Source organism: Onthophagus taurus, unplaced genomic scaffold (genome assembly GCF_036711975.1).
Source record: "Onthophagus taurus isolate NC unplaced genomic scaffold, IU_Otau_3.0 ScKx7SY_15, whole genome shotgun sequence".
NCBI lineage: Eukaryota > Metazoa > Arthropoda > Insecta > Coleoptera > Scarabaeidae > Onthophagus > Onthophagus taurus.
In genome coordinates, this window is record NW_027248940.1 from 1,295,944 (window position 1) to 1,312,935 (window position 16,992).

The 16,992-nt window shown below is 31.8% G+C and overlaps 1 protein-coding gene across 3 annotated transcripts in view; it reads right to left on the reverse strand.

Annotated features, from left to right (window-relative positions):
• LOC111422318 (putative leucine-rich repeat-containing protein DDB_G0290503) overlaps positions 1–10,083 on the reverse strand; it is a 29,435-nt gene extending 19,352 nt beyond the window's left edge. The window contains exons 1-4 of one of the 3 annotated variants that reach the window (XM_071200859.1): positions 9,803–10,082; positions 9,628–9,745; positions 8,702–9,507; positions 8,499–8,644 (exon numbers count right to left, since the gene is read on the reverse strand). In XM_071200859.1, the coding sequence (XP_071056960.1) occupies positions 8,499–8,644; positions 8,702–9,507; positions 9,628–9,745; positions 9,803–9,857 (1,125 nt within the window). In that variant the 5' untranslated portion in view covers positions 9,858–10,082. Of the gene's footprint in view, positions 1–8,498; positions 8,645–8,701; positions 9,511–9,627; positions 9,746–9,802 lie in introns of all 3 variants that reach the window. The other 2 variants (XM_071200858.1, XM_071200860.1) reach the window with 2 other exon arrangements.
• Between the last annotated feature and the right edge of the window lie 6,909 nt (positions 10,084–16,992).

Genomic DNA, 16,992 nt, shown 5'->3' on the forward strand with positions numbered 1-16,992 from the left:
AACTGGGAAAACCCTTGATAGCTTTGCGTTTTAAAGGGACAAATTCGCGAATAGCAGTATTAACAAAGTTATAAAAAATTTGAACAGCGTCATTGATATCACGGCCAGCGAGCTCTGATTCCCAGTCAATTGCATTAAAGTACTCATTCAATTCAGGAAACCGGGCTTTTCTAAAACAAAAAGCATTACCATGATGTATAGATAATGAACGAGTAAATGAAATTGAGCAGGAAAACTTTAGAGTGGAGTGCGCACTGTCCTCAGGAAGCAATGGATCACTACAAAGAGACAATTGATGTACATCGGCAGAATTCGTAATAACAAGATCAAGTGTGTTTACATAAGAATTTTTATGATAATTTAGTTGGTTAAGTCCGCAAAGGGAAAGAACATGCAGAAATTCACTAGAGCGGGCGCTGACGGTTCCGGAATCCAGGTCAAGTGACCAGTTTAATTCAGGCAAATTAAAGTCTCCACAAATTATAAAACGATCATTAGGTTTACTTTCGATAGATGTGATTAAATAGTTTGAAAAATTCTTTACATTTTAAGAAGCAACTTCTTTTAATTACATGATATTGAGAATTCCTTTATTATGATATAATTAATGAACCATAAATTGAGATATAACAAAAATTCTTCAATTAAAACTGATAACACTTTTTTATTTTCTTTTGATTTTTTTATGAAATTTAGTATTGGTGGGATCTTTTGGGGTGCTGATTACGAATCTGGGATCAAAATTAAAAACTTTTCAAAAATCAAGATGGCTATAGATATCCGGGGAATTTTTGAGATCATTAATATATTACATGGTTCTGTAGTCATCTAACATGCACTTGTTCCAATAGGGCAGCTTTCAGAGAAGGTACAGGTCTTCGCAAAGAAAACTCCCAACCTCGCGTACTTAAGGGAATCCACTTTTGACGTACCATTGCCCAAAATTTCGGATATAAAGAACATACCCTTCTGTTCTATATTAATGTTCATTACAACATTGGGCTGGTTTTCTGACCTCTGAATGAACTGTAAATTGTGGGGATATACAAAGGAGCCGTTGGGGCTTAAGTTCTGTGAAGGAATCTATGAGGCGATTCAGAGCCCAGCACACTAGAGTGTCCTAATCTAGAAAGACTTAGTTCACATGCTTTTACTATCATCGGATCTTGTTATTACAAACCTTAGAACGTTCCAGAAAGTCCCATTGAAGGAACTGAGTCCTGAGTGAAGGAAGCTGATCACGGATTCAGTGGAAGAGGATATGGTTGATGAGCAGAAGTGGAGAAGGATGCTTCGAGCGAATCGGAAGATGAATCTGATTTTAAATTTTTGTAAAAATAATTCTGTATTTTACTAGAAAATAAATTAGCCTCAAAATTCAGTTCTGAGAAGTAAAACCTACTTTTTCCTTCGCATATTTTTTTAAGCTTATTTTAGCTTTCAGCCCTTGTTAAGTCTATAAAATAATTTTGTCCATTACTGTAGACGAGTTTATTCATCGAGTTTCGAGTTGTTCCGTCGCGGCATTGTTGACTGAGCCGCTCTTCCAAGTGGAACATTCCTTCGCTATGGAGACCGAAGTGGATGGAAAATATCGGTCGTTTTTAGTGTGGTGTAAGGAACCACATTGTTATCGTATTCTGTGCGCAATGGATGGGCAATCGTGTTACTTAAGCAAGTTTGAGCGAGGAATGTTTGAGGTTATGCACACTGAGGGTGTATCGTTCTGTGAAATTGCGCGTCGTCTCGAGCGGTCGTTATCGGCAGTGCAACGGGCATGGCGAGAATGGTCTGAGGTAGGACATAGGTACCTACAGCCGCGGCCGGGACGGCCCTGCGCGACCCCAGCACACGAGGATCGCACTCTTGTGCTCAGCGCTTTAGCGTCGTGTGCGTCCTCCTCAAGGCAACTTGGAGCTGTTTGGCCACCGGCAGGGGAAGGCGCACTCACTACGCGAACTGTATGGCGGCGTTTGGTAGATAGTGGACTGCGTGCGCGTCGTGCGATACAGCGGATTCTAGTAACACCCGAGCACCGCAGCATACGTCACGAGTGGGTCGACGCTAGGCATTAGTAGGTTGCCGAGTAGAGGGACATTTTGTTTTCCGACGAATCAAGATTCGAATTGAGCACCGGTGATGCGCAAATTTTAGTTGGTGATCGTCTACTCGAGCAGTACGTGCAAGAATGCCCTATCCACCGACAACCGAGCATTATGGTATGGGGTGCTATTACACATGGTGGACGTACACGTCTGCTGCGTGTATAGCAGACCATGACGGATCAACGATACGTAGATGAGGTGATACGGTCCGTTGTGCTTCCCTACGTTCGGCGGCGCCCAGGTCTGCTATACATGCACGACAACGTCCGAACGCACATCGGATGTATTGTACAGACGTTTGTGGAAGAGCACCGTATACGAATGCTTCCTAGGCCAGCTCGTTTTCCGGATCTGAATCCAATCGAACATGTTTGGGACATCTCTGGTCGGAGACTTCTACGTTATCCGACTTTCTCGGCTAACGTTGAGGAGCTATGGAGGCGAGTTGAGGTGGCATGGTTAGCCATCCCTCTCGCTACAATGCAGCGACTTATAGACTCGATGCCACGTCGTGTAGCGATGGTACGCGAAGTTCACGGGGGATACTCTCGCTATTGATGTTTCTCCTCCCAGCAGAGTTGTGCCGCTCTCCATGTGAGAGTAAGTTACACTACTTTAGTACTACTTCCATACCAAATTTTATTGCGCTAGACACACGCGTTCCAACAGTGTAGTTTTAAATATTGTTTATTTATAAAAAATGATTATACTATACTGTGTTAATCAACAACAAGTACAAAATTTATAATAGATATTCAAATATTTTCTCACCCACTTCAATACATTTATTAACCTTCTACTAAAACTTCCTTTACATCTTAAAAGGTTTTCTTGGCTACTATTTCTGCATTCATTTCTTATCCGCTCTTTCATGTTTTCTGGCGTAGTCGGTACTTTGCGATAAACATTATCCTTAAGAACGCCCCACAAAAAAAATTAAGAGGTGTTAAATCAGGTAATCTGACAGGCCAGGAAATTCGACCTCCCCTTCCAATCCATCGCCCAGCATAATCCCGATCTAAAGCTTCACGTGCAATATGTGAAAAATGTGCTGGACACCTATCATTTTGCAGCCACATTTTTGTCTTTCTTCCCTGCTCAAATCTACAAGTAACGTTGGTAAGACGTCATCTAAAAAATATCGGTACTTTTCCCCATTCAGCATACCATCAATAAAGTACAGTTGTAAAAGGTACATCTCGAAGGCGTATTTCGATCAGGAAAAAGTTCTCGATACAAAGCTATACTATCAGCAACTTTTCTGCCACTTTCTCCATAAATAAAAATCATTTCGACTTTTCTGCCACATTTAGAGTATCCAAGATTTAATCACTTAATTTAAACACTTTGCTTAATGTAAACCGATGGAATGAATTCAGAATTTGTTGCTAAGCAGTTTTTATGCAAATTTAGTTTTACCTGTTATATTTTAAAACAATTCAACCAATTAAGTCTCTGAAAGCGATATTCTGAAAATGCCGACATAAGCGGTTCCACGAACTCTTGTGTCTTATTCTATTATCAAATTGACAAAGGCGGAGATACGTTGGAACCTTTTAGACCTCTTTCCAAAGGTATTTCCAACGAGTCAGGTTATCCGATGTACCTCTTCTGGATTTTTTAATGTTGAGCATGCTTAAATAGTATTCTAAGAATTAAGAAGTAAACACAATGTATGGAAGCGGGTAGGAAAATGTTTAAAAATTCATCAATCTTATTTGTTCTCGCTAGATTATAAACGTTAGTTAATTGTTTCTGAAGAAATTTCAATTTTTTTCAAAAGATGTTTTGCCGTTGTACTGGCCACACAGTAATTTTTTTAAAAAATTGGCCGTGACCTTCATACAGGGTGTCCCACCTAAGTTGCCTCGATTCATAGCCGAATTATGATTGAGTTTTTCAAAAAATGTTCCAGATAAAAGTTGAATCGAATCATATTGTACATATTTTAAAATTAGTTTCAGTAATGGCGGACTTGGCAAGACGACCCAAATAGGACAATTAAATGGAGAAAACTATTACAATTGGAAGTTCCGGATGGAAATAATTCTAGAAGAACAAGGGGTTCTACAAATGGTCAAAACAGTAATTGATCAGTCTAAGTTGAATGAAACAGAAAAGAAAAACGACTGCAAAGCGAAGTCGCTTTTCGCAAAGTGTAGCGGATAGCCAGTTGGAACACTTGCGAGAAAAGGAAACAGCATATGAAATGTGGAAGGCATTGGAAGAATGTTTTCAAAAGAAAGGTTTGCCAGGGCAAATGTTTCTCAAGAACAAAATGTTGGCAATGAAACTGAAAGAGGGCGAATGCCTAAATAAATTTATAAATCAATTTGAAGAAGTGTTAAGACAATTAAAATCAAGTGGAGCCGTATTGAAACATGAAGATATAATTTGTAATTTATTGATGGCGTTACCCACATCGTTTGCAACAATTGCTACGGTTATTGAAAATTTATCATCCGAAGAATTAAAATATGATTTTGTGAAATCGAAATTATTATTGGAATATGAAAAACAAAAAATAATAAATAATAAAAATAATTTTGAGAACAGTACAGGAAATAACCAGATGGCATTTATCGCGGATAAATCATGTTACAAATGTGGGAAGCGGGGACATTTTAAAAAGGATTGTTGGTATAATAAAGGAAGGAGCAGTTCCGAGATACGAGGTTCAAACACAGGACACTTCAGGAATCAACGAGGCAGATATATTCGTGGGCAAGCACCTGGAAGGTACTCAAGAGGAAGAGGTTATGGTAATCAAGCGAGAAGTAATTATGTCAATAATGAAGAAAACATTAATAACAAAATGGAAGCTGATAATAAAGTTCCTGATAAAAATGTATGCTTTATGGGGGAATTGGATACAAATAAACAAGCAAGTGGGACGGATTTAAAATTCGTTATAGATTCAGGTTGTACTGATCATTTAGTTAATGATAAGCAGGTATTTAAAAATCTATTAATGTTAAAAAATCCAATTAGAATAGCAGTGGCGAAAAATAATAGTAGTTTAGATGCGGTAGGGATAGGAAATATATCAGCATATAGTGTTATAAATAATGAAAGAATTTTGTGTAACATTAAGAATGTTTTATATGTTCCTAATTTAAGACAAAATCTATTATCGGTTAAAAAGTTAGAATCTGGGGGTATAAAAATAATTTTTGAAAATGCTGAGGCAAAGTTATATAAAAATAACAGATTGATAGGCATAGGTGAACGGAAAAAATTATATGAAATAAATTTTGAAATCATAGAGGGTGAATGTTATAATATTCAAAATGATAATAACGAGTTTATAAAATGGCACCGTAGATTTGCGCACTTAAACTATTCAGGTTTAAGTAAATTAATAAAAGGAAATTATGTCAATGGGATAAATGACAAAATACCAATAGAAGAAATAAATTTTTGTGAACCTTGTATTGCGGGCAAAATGTCTAGACTACCATTTAGAACACGAGCTAAAAGTAAACGATTGTTAGAGATCATACATACGGATGTTTGTGGTCCTATAACACCAACATCTAGTGATGGTCACAGATATTTTGTAACATTTATTGACGACTATTCACATTTTACAATAATTTATATGATAAAACATAAAGGAGAAGTATTTGATAAATTTAAAGAATATTTTCAATTGACTAGGTCAATGTTTGGAATGAGAATATTTAAACTTCGGTGTGATAATGGAGGGGAATATATTTCTAAAGATTTTAAATTGTTTTGCAAAAATGAAGGGATAATATTGGATTATACAATACCATATACACTAGAACATAATGGAGGTGCAGAAAGAATGAACAGAACATTGGCTGAAAGAGCTAGAACAATAATGTACGAATCTAAAGTACCGAAACAGTTATGGAATGAAGCATTGTTATATGTAACTTACATTCTAAACAGATGTCCAACAGAATCATTAAAAGATAAAGTTACCCCTGCAGAGATATGATATGGTAACAAACCGGATGTAAGCAACATTAGAGTATTCGGGACTCTAGCGCTAAGTCATATTCCCAAAGGAAAAAGAGATAAGTTTGATTCTAAGGTAGAAAAATGTATAATTGTAGGATTTGCACAAAATGGATATAGGTTATGGAACATAAAAGAAAATAAATTAGAAATAGCGAGAGATATCAAAGTTGATGAAAATTGTTTTCCTTATAATAAAGATATTGTAAGAATAAACATAAATGAACATATAAACGGAGGAAACGAGGAGCCGTTAGCAAACGAGTTAAATGAAAGTACTGAAATGAAAAAGGAAAATGTATCAGTTGAAGATAAAATAATAAATGATAGTGGAGAAGAAAGTGATATAAGAAAGAGTAAAAGAGTAAAAAGATTACCAGCATGGCAAAAAGATTATGAGTTATATGTGGCATATGATGCAATGAATTATGTAGAGGAAGTTCCAAAGGAGCATGAAGACATAAAAAAATGTGAAGACAAGTATTATTGGTTAAAAGCTATGGAAAGAGAAATTGATTCAATAGAAAAGAAAGGTACATGGAAAGAAATAGAAAAACCTAAAAATGCGGAAATTTTGAGAGCTAAATGGGTATATACTAAAAAACCAATGGAGGCAAATATAGAAGAACAATATAAAGCTAGACTTGTAGTCAAAGGTTGTGGACAAAGAAAATCATTTGATTATGAAGAAATTTATTCACCTGTAGCAAGGATGTCCTCAATAAGAACAATACTAACAATTGGAAATCAATATGGATTTGTATTTAGACAGTTAGATATAAAAACAGCGTTTTTAAATGGAGAATTAACAGAAAAAATTTATGTATATCCACCAGAAGAAGTAACATGTAAAAGAGGAAATGTTCTAAAGTTAAATAAATCTCTATATGGTCTCAAACAAGCTGCTAAGTGTTGGAATAAGAGAATTAATGATTTTTTAATAAAAATTGGATTTATTAGATCAATTAATGAATATTGTTTATATACTAAAGGCAATGCTGCAGATATTATATTTTTAATTTTATATGTTGATGACATAATTTTGGCTGGAAATAAAATAGATAATGTTGAAAAGTGTATAAAAGAACTGACGAATGAATTTGAATTAAAAGATAAAGGCAATTTGAAATACTTCTTAGGATTAGAGATAGATTATGATATAAAGAAGGGAATATTGAAAATTAGTCAAAGAAATTATTTGTTAAAAATTTTAAAACGTTTTAATTTTGAACACTGCAATTCATGTACAACACCTATAGATCCCAAATTGAATCTAGAAGTTAAAGAAAATGAACATTCAAAACAACCTGTCAGAGAATTAATAGGATGTTTGATGTATTTGATGTTAGGATCAAGACCTGATATAAGTTTTGCTTTGAATTATTTTACAAGATTTCAGGATAAAAATCAAAATGATGTTTGGAAACATATGAAGAGACTGATGCGATATTTGAAAGGAACAGTAGATTTTAAATTAACATACAAAAGAAATGTTGAGGAACTACCATTTAAATGTTATGTGGATTCAGATTGGGCAAGTGATGAGTATGACAGAAAATCAGTTACAGGATATTTGATACAAATATTTGGAAACACTATACTGTGGGTAACACGGAAACAAAATAGCATAGCAATGTCAACTGCTGAATCAGAATTAATTGCTTTATGCTCAGCAGTACAGGAATGCTTGTGGTTTAGAAAATTATTAAAAGAACTAAATATAAATTATGATAATATCAAGATATTCGAAGATAATCAAGCATGCATTTCAATTATAAAAAATCCTGAAAACAATAAACGCGTGAAGCATATTGACCTGAAATATAATTTTATTCGTAACCATTTAGATAAAGGTGATGTAGTTGTTGAACATGTGAGTTCAAAAAAATCAATTAGCTGATATATTGACAAAAGGGACAAATAAGTATGATTTTGAGTTAAATCGTAACAGATTAGGTTTATATTTATGTTAAATATTAATAGTATGATATTATGATAGTTTATTAAGTTAAGAGAGTGGAGTAATCATTAAGGAGGGGTGTTAAAATTATTGGTAATGATTACATGGCAATATTTGATGTTTGTTTTTTAAATATATGATCGTAGTTAGTAATAAAAAAATAAATGACTGTATTTTGTTGATTGAAAAAAATAAATAATTCGTCGAAAGCTTTTGTAGAGAGAGTTAATTATTACAAGATAAAAGAACCTTTAAATTACCAACAACTAATAATATACACTGCCTCGGCTGCAAGCGACTTCGGCTCAGTTACTGAGATATTGGCAGTTATGGCAGTTAAGATGATATTGACTGATAAAATTGAGCTCAATCAAGTAATACAACATAAATCTAAAACTACAATACGCTTTATACCTATTTTTTTTAATTTTATACTTTTTTTATACCTTGCTAATTTCCTCTTGTAAACTCTCATTAGTGTTGGTCATAGCAGCCATATAATGCAATTTAATCGGTAACTCATCCCCACTATCGCTTTCCTTCGACAAATCATCCATCGAACGATTCGTATCGCTTTTATTGTTGCTTTTATCTAAAACACATTCAATATATTAAATTACTTGCATTAATCAACAATTAGAATACTCACTAAATGAACGAGATTGAGTAAACGACGAAGAAAAAGTTGATTTATTCAATAAACTCTCCAAAGTGGTTTTTTCAAATCTTAATTTTTCAATTTCGCATAAATACTCTTCAACGGTATCTTCAAGATTTTTCTTTTCCTCGTGTAGAGTCGCGTATAATTCTTGTTGTGATGCAAAATCCTCTTTCCATTCGTTAATTTCTTTTTGTAACGTGAACAATTCATCAACGATAGCATCTTTCTCCTTCAATAATCGTTGATTTTTCTCCTCCAACTTTTCATTTTCATTCTGTAGCTCGATCAAATCATCATTGTAACCAGCAATTTTTATTTCTAAGGATATAACCTTCTTTTGTAACCCATCGTAAAGCTTTTTAATTCGTTCAGTTTCAACATCGTGGTCTTCATCTTTATTTTTGAGCGATTCTTGAAGCTTTTCCACCAATTTTTGTTCCTCCTTGATTTTTTTTAACGATTTATCCAAACGATCTTGCAAATTTTCGTTGATTTCCAAGCTATTTGCAAGCTCCAATTTAACCTGTTCCATCTCCTCTGCCATTTTCTTCTTTTGATACTCCAATTCTTGAATTTGCTCCTCAAGGTTTGTTTTATTTAAATCTTTATTACTTTTCCCCTTATCCTTACAGTCCAAATCACCATAATCAACCCCATGAAAATCAGAACGATGAAAATCTTCCCCAACTGACATCGTAGATATCCAAGTCTCCATCAACAAGTAAAATTGATCGAAATCGATTTCTTCGTTTAAATTATTCGGATCAATTACATTTCTTAATTGAGTTGCGGCCCTTCTAAAAAAAATCATAATTTTAAATCACCTTAGTTAATTTCGCTACTATCCAATAGATGGCGCTCACTTCAAAAAAATTATTTTTATTATTTAATCAAAATAATTTAATAATACTTACGCATTATCGTGTAAAAACGGCGTAATAAACGAAATTAACTTATCCGTATTTACCAGCGAATCGTTTTCCCCCGCACAAGAGAAAAAAATTTGATTAATCACGTGATCTTGCGCTTTAACTGTCAAAATTTAAATCGCAATATAATTAACGATATTAATTCAATATGATAACTCACCGTCTCCGGCTTCTTTGGATTTTGCGAAAAAATCGCTAAAAGATAGATCGGACATAATTTAGAATGAATCCGCCAAAACAAGAAAATGAAGTGAGGTTAGGTTGCTTTACAAGAACTTGGATGTAACTTCTTTTCGAAGCGGGGTTTCTTTTGGGTTAATAAATAGGGTTGAATCGATGTTTGGAGATTCTTGACGAAAATTTCGAACGAAAATACACTTTAAAGTCACACATTGACACAGAACGCAGTTTGAGCGACAAATATGTTTTGTTTTATGCGATCTGTCAAATTTCAATTTTATCCCTAACTAACTTCACTCCTTACTTCAAAGTGTTTATTAATCATTTGTTAATAATTTATAATTATTATTGTTTATAATTTTAAATTATGGATGAATCGAATGATTTATACAAAATATTGGAGAAATAGTCCTTCTCGTAATTTTATGAGAAAAGCTAAAAAGACACCATTTAAAGTGACGTAATTTGGAGGGAATTTTGAAAAATATTAATTCAAAACGGTTTTTATCTTAAATTGAAGCTTAAACTTTATTACAATGTATAATATGTAATACATTTAATGAATTACGTTTCTTAATTCTTACAAATACATGATTTTTTAAAGTTTATTAAATATTTTTGATTTTACCCTAATTAAGTATTGCCATTTTTCGATTTTACAAACAAACTTTATCATCAAACGTATTACTTATTATGCATAGACTTAAAGATTAATGTTTAAGCTTTAATTTAAGATAAAACTTGTTTCTTAATTCCTATAAATAAAGTCTGTATGATTTTTTAAATTTTAACAAATATTTTCGATTTTACCATAATTAAACATTGACATTTTTCGATTTTACAAACAAACTTTATCACCAAACGTATTACTTATTATACATGAACTTAAAGATTAAAGTTTAAGCTTTAATTTAAGATAAAGGGCGTTTCTTAATTTCTGCAAATAAAGTCGGTACGATTTTTTAAAGTTTAGCAAATATTTTCGATTCGTTCCATAATTAATCATTGATATTTTTCGATTTTACAAACAAACTTTATCATCAAATGTATTACTTATTATGCATAGACTTAAAGATTAAAGTTTAAGCTTTAATTTAAGATAAAGGGCGTTTCTTAATTCCTGCAAATAAAGTCGGTACGATTTTTTAAAGTTTAGCAAATATTTTCGTTTCGTTCCATAATTAATCATTGATATTTTTCGATTTTACAAACAAACTTTATCATCAAATGTATTACTTATTATGCATAGACTTAAAGATTAAAGTTTAAGCTTTAATTTAAGATAAAGGTCGTTTCTTAATTCCTGCAAATAAAGTCGGTACGATTTTTTAAAGTTTAGCAAATATTTTCGATTCGTTCCATAATTAATCATTGATATTTTTCGATTTTACAAACAAACTTTATCATCAAATGTATTACTTATTATGCATAGACTTAAAGATTAAAGTTTAAGCTTTAATTTAAGATAAAAGTCGTTTCTTATTTCCTACAAATAAAGTCGGTACGATTTTTTAAAGTTTAACAAATATTTTCGTTTCTTTCTATAATTTATCATTGATATTTTTCGATTTAACAAACAAACTTTATCATCAAACGTATTACTTATTATGCATAGACTTAAAGATTAAAGCATAAGCTTTAATTTAAGATAAAAGTCGTTTCTTAATTCCTAGAAATAAAGTCGGTATGATTTCTTAAATTTTAATAAATATTTTGTTTCTGCCCATAATTAAGCATTGACAAACTTTATCATAAAACATATTATTTATTACTTACTTAAGAGTTTTATTGTATACAATAACATGTTTACAATTTTTTTACATCATTCAAATATTATTTGCACCCTCTACCCTCGTCCGCCATTTCCACACCCTCGGCTAACCTCACCTCCCTCTCCCAAAATCTGCTCCCTGTCTAAATCCCCCACTATCCACACAAAACCTCTATTCTTCCGCGCCACCACCATCTCTTTGTCTCCACAACCCCTCTCATCCATCGCTTCCCCTCTCCCTAGATTTGCCCTCGGTCCATCTCCTCCTCCCTCACCCATTCAACATATGCTTCAACGTTCCCATTCCTCCCTGCACAGCCTACACCACCTCTCCTCATCGGCCATCCAGTATCTGTTAGCTCTCTCATCGTTTCCACAATGGAACCTCGCCATCCACTTCTTCCCTTTCTTATCTCCTTCCAATAACAAGTATCTAGGCAGCCCCTCCGTAATTATGTCCCTATACCAGTGGTGTCCATAAAGTCGATTGCGATCAACTGGTCGATCCAACTGGTTGCGCCAACAAAATCATGAATCTGAAATATCTATAATATAGATATTTATGTTATGCTCTAAAATTCTCAATATGCAAGAAATCATGACCATAGTTTTTAAAATCAGAAATTCTATCCGGGCAAAAGTTTACAAAGAAGGCTTTTTAAAGTATACTTAGAAGAAAGCGGCCATGAAGAATGTTCTGAACTTGTGATGAAGAAATTTATATGAAAAGTCGATCTTGGTCAAAAATTAGTGGACACCACTGCCCTATACCTTTTGTTATACCTTCCCTCTTTTATTTGTGTCCTTCTTTCCTGTCTCTGCACATCTCGGTCCCTATCTCTCAAGTCCCTCCACATCTCTCTACCCACCCTTCGTCTCTGTCTCCTTTCCCATATCTGACCTTTCCTTCCAACACTTATTATGTATTATAAAGAGACTTAAGCCTAGATCACACGTAACGAGTAAGGGGTTTAAAGATTAAAGTTTAAGCTTTAATTTAAGATAAAAGTCGTTTCTTAATTCCTATAAATGAAGTAGGTATGATTTTTTAAAGTTTAACAAATATTTTCGTTTCTTCCCATAATTAAACATTGATATTTTTCGATTATACAAACAAACTTTATCATCAAACGTGTTACTAATTATACATAGACTTAAAGATTAAAGTTTAAGCTTTAATTTAAGATAAAAGTAGTTTCTTAATTCCTATAAATAAAATCGGTGTGACTTTTTAAAGTTTAATAAATATTTTCGTTTCTTCCCATAATTAAACAGACATTTTTCGATTTTACAAACAAACTTTATCATCAAACGTATTACTTATTACATATAGACTTAAAAATTAAACTTTAAGCTTTAATTTAAGATGATAAAAGTCGTTTCTTAATTTCTATAAATAAAATTGGTATGATTTTTTAAAGTTTAGCAAATATTTTCGATTTTACCATAATTAAACATTAACATTTTTCGATTTTACAAGCAAACTTTATCATCAAACGTATTACTTATTATACATAGACTTATAGATTAAAGTGAAAGCTTTAATTTAAAATTAAAGTCTTTACTTAATTCCTAGAAATAAAGTAGGCATGATTTTTTAAAGTTTAAGAATATTTTTTTTCGGTCTACTAGAAGATAATAACCTTATTAAGGAAATACAAAGATAAAAGTAGCGCCATCTATTTTCTGGAAAATAAACAAGAAAACTAAATTTATTAAAACGATATACAAAACATGAGCAATGCAACGGAAATTTTGGCTGCTCCACCCAAAATTCAGAACGAATTTCAAAAAGTACATGAAAATATAAATAATCTACGGCAAGATTCTCATGCAAGGTTTAATTAGACTGAGAAAGAAGTAAAAGAGATGAAAATAACAGTAACACAACATGATCATAAGTTAAAACAGAATGAAAGAGAGGACTGAAGAAGAAACGTAATATTGATGGGAATATCGGAAGAGGAGGGGAATCTCAATGCGTTGGAAAACATGGTGATGAACATAATTAATAAACAATTAAAAGTACAAATAATGCAACTATGACAAGAATAGGAATAAAAGAGGATGGGAAAATTAGACCTATACTGATAAAACTCATTGCCTTAAGGAAAGCTTGGGAAAGCATGAGGAATCTCCTGAAAGATATACAACTAAAACAGAAGAACCTAGTCCCAGCAATGAAAAAACTTAGAGAAAACAGAGAAAGGGCATTCATAAAATATGATAAACTTATTGTTAATGGAAGGGAAATACAAGAGAACAAATCAGAGGAGGAGGAAGACGAAGAAGAACACCAAACTAATAGCATGGTAATGGTGGGTAATAATTCAAAAAAAATGAACTATAATGAAAATGAAGAAACGAAAAGTTAATTTATTAATAATATTAAACAGCAAAACCAATCCAATCGCGATTTTTAGTAAATTTGGTGATTTCTGACATTTTATAAATTTGACATTTCTATTGACAGCATTTTGGTTGTCAAGTTTTTTTATAAAAAAATTATAAACATAAAAATTTTCTTACCTTGATACTACGAGAAAATGTTCTTCGCGCGATTTTCTTGCTTATTTAACACTTACTTAAAGCGTAAAGTTGGAGTAAGAAATAACGGATACAAATTTTGCATATTAAGTGAATTTTTAGTACCGCTATTGTTCACTAGATGACACTGGTATGTTTAAAATTTTGATTTTTTTAACGAATTATTTATTAATTAAATCCGATTTATGGAATTAATTGATAATTAATAAAACCGACTTACTATATTTTCGTTTTAAATCCTTAAATGTAAAATTGACGTATTAAGATTTAGGTTATATTTTCCGATGAAATTTCACTGAATAATTAGGACGGAAAAAATCACTTCGCGGAATCTAATATCACTTTAAATACACAGTTTGGGCGTTTAAAAACGTATTTCGATTAACGTTTCGACTCAATTGATATTGTCTTATCGTTAAATTTGATAAATTTAGGAAGAAATGCAACCGGTGATTTTGAAATGTCAAATTTACTATTAATACGGGTTATAACCGCTAGATGGGGTTACTAATGATTTAAAAATTATTTAATGTTTGAAAAATAGAAATAAATTATATAATTAATGATTTAAAATTAATCGACTTACTTGGTTTGTTGTTTTAATTGTTATTGTTTGTTTAAATTTAATAAAAAAAGTCAAAAATTTAAAAAATCAAATTTACTAGTAATTCCGATTATAACCGCTAGATGGAGAGAGTGATTATTTAAAGAGGATTTTTCTTAAATTTTAAAAGACTAATCATAAATAAATCATAGAATTAATTGTGGATTTAAAATTAATGGAACGTTTCGGTTCAATTAGTCTTTTTTTATCGTTAAATATGATAAGTTTAGGAAAAAAGTAAGCAGTGATTTTGAAATGTTATACCATTAATACGGATTATAACCGCCAGATGGGGTTAACAATGATTTAAAGAGAATTAATTAAAATTTTAAAAGACTAATTATAAATAAACCGTAGAATCAATTGATGATTTAGAAATAATCGATTAAAACAAAAACGATTAACAGATTAAAAAAATGAACGAGAGAACAGAGTGTAGAGGAATAAGTACACCTGACCTCCAAAAGCAAATTGATAGTTATTTTATGAGACTAAAGTCGCACTCGTTCACTGCAGAGGACTTAAACAAGTAAAACACAAAAGTAGAGACAGCAACGAAAAACACACAAAATGACAATGTCTAGCAATTAAATTATAATACCAATCTACACTCAAATATAACGACCATGGCAAAAATAAGAAAATCGAAAATGGAAACATACTACCCTCCAACCTGGCTAAACACACAGAATATACAAAATAAAGGAGAAAAGATGCAAAAGATAAATCGACATCATAATAAAAAAATGCTTGAAATACTGACCTATAACTGTAGAACTTTGAGAGAAGATGAGAAATTAGAGGAATTGCTAGAAGAACTAAAAAACACAAATTGGCATATAATAGGATTGAGTGAGATCAGAAGAAAAGGAGAGCGGTGTATAAATGTAAAGGGAACAATATTTTACTATAATGGATTAGGAAAGACAGGTGGAACCAGATTTTTAATAAATAAAAGATGTATAGATAATATTACCTCCTTTAAAACATATTCACACAGAATTGCGAAGATTATATTAAACCTCGAAAATAAAAAAGCCGGAAATCATACAAGTATATGCACCAACCTCTACCGCAAATGAGGAAGAAAGAGGCGAGTTTTATGAAAACCTACAGATGGCAATTGATGATGATAAATGTAAATATACCATGGTCATGGTAATTTCGGCATTGGGAATAGAAATGAAAGTTGAGAAAAGTTGGTGGAATTTGTAGAGGGAAATGAATACATTTTATAATAAAGCTAATGATAAGAAATGGACGTGGATTAGCCCGGATGGACAAACAAGGAACGAAATTGATTTTTTTATAGTAGACAAGAGAGAAATCATACAAAACGTAGAAATTGAACAGAAAATAGATATCGGTAGTGATCACAGAGCGATAAAGATGACAGTACAGATAAGCACGAAACGACAGATACCTTGCGTAAAGAAAATGATAAATTACAAATCTACTGATGAATTAAAAAGAGAAAACTTTGAAGACCGAATAAAATGCGAATTAACTTTGGAGGAAATTCAAGCTAACCCTAACATAGAAAACCAAAAACATATAATAACTAAGGCAATAACAAAGGATATTCAAAAAGATACAAAAAAAGAGAAACAGAGGTCAAATTTACCATGCGATATACGTAAACTATTAAATAAAAGAAAAACAATAAAGAGATCAGGAAGAGAAAACACAGAAATATCAAAATTAATAAGGAAATAATGGAAAGAATGGTCACATAACAAAAAAATAATAGAATTAGAAGATGCAATTAATACGGGAGGAAGTATTAATTAAGTATTAATAAGGAGCATGGTGAAATTTGCCAAAAAAAACTTAAAATCAAAATAACTCAAAAACGAAAAACGCTTTTACGTACAATTAAAAGGTGTAATAAAAACCATAGCATTAAATTTAAAATAACGAAATTATCTTGAAAATATTTTAGATTCAAATAGATTGAATAGTGGAACCTAAAAAAGTTCTAACGAACCAATTACGTGGGACACCTGTATATATTTATATTTTTGAGGCTCTCCTAATAATATAGCACCAGACATCATAAACTTTTATTAAAATAATCGATTTAAAAATTGTTTTTAATAAAAGTTGTTTTTAATCTAACTCTCATCAAATATTATTTATAAAAGAATTATATCAAAGAATAATGCATTAACATTTCTTTAATTTTTTACTAAAGATAGCGATTTTATATCAATTTTTACTTTTCCTATTCACCGCTAGATCACACTTC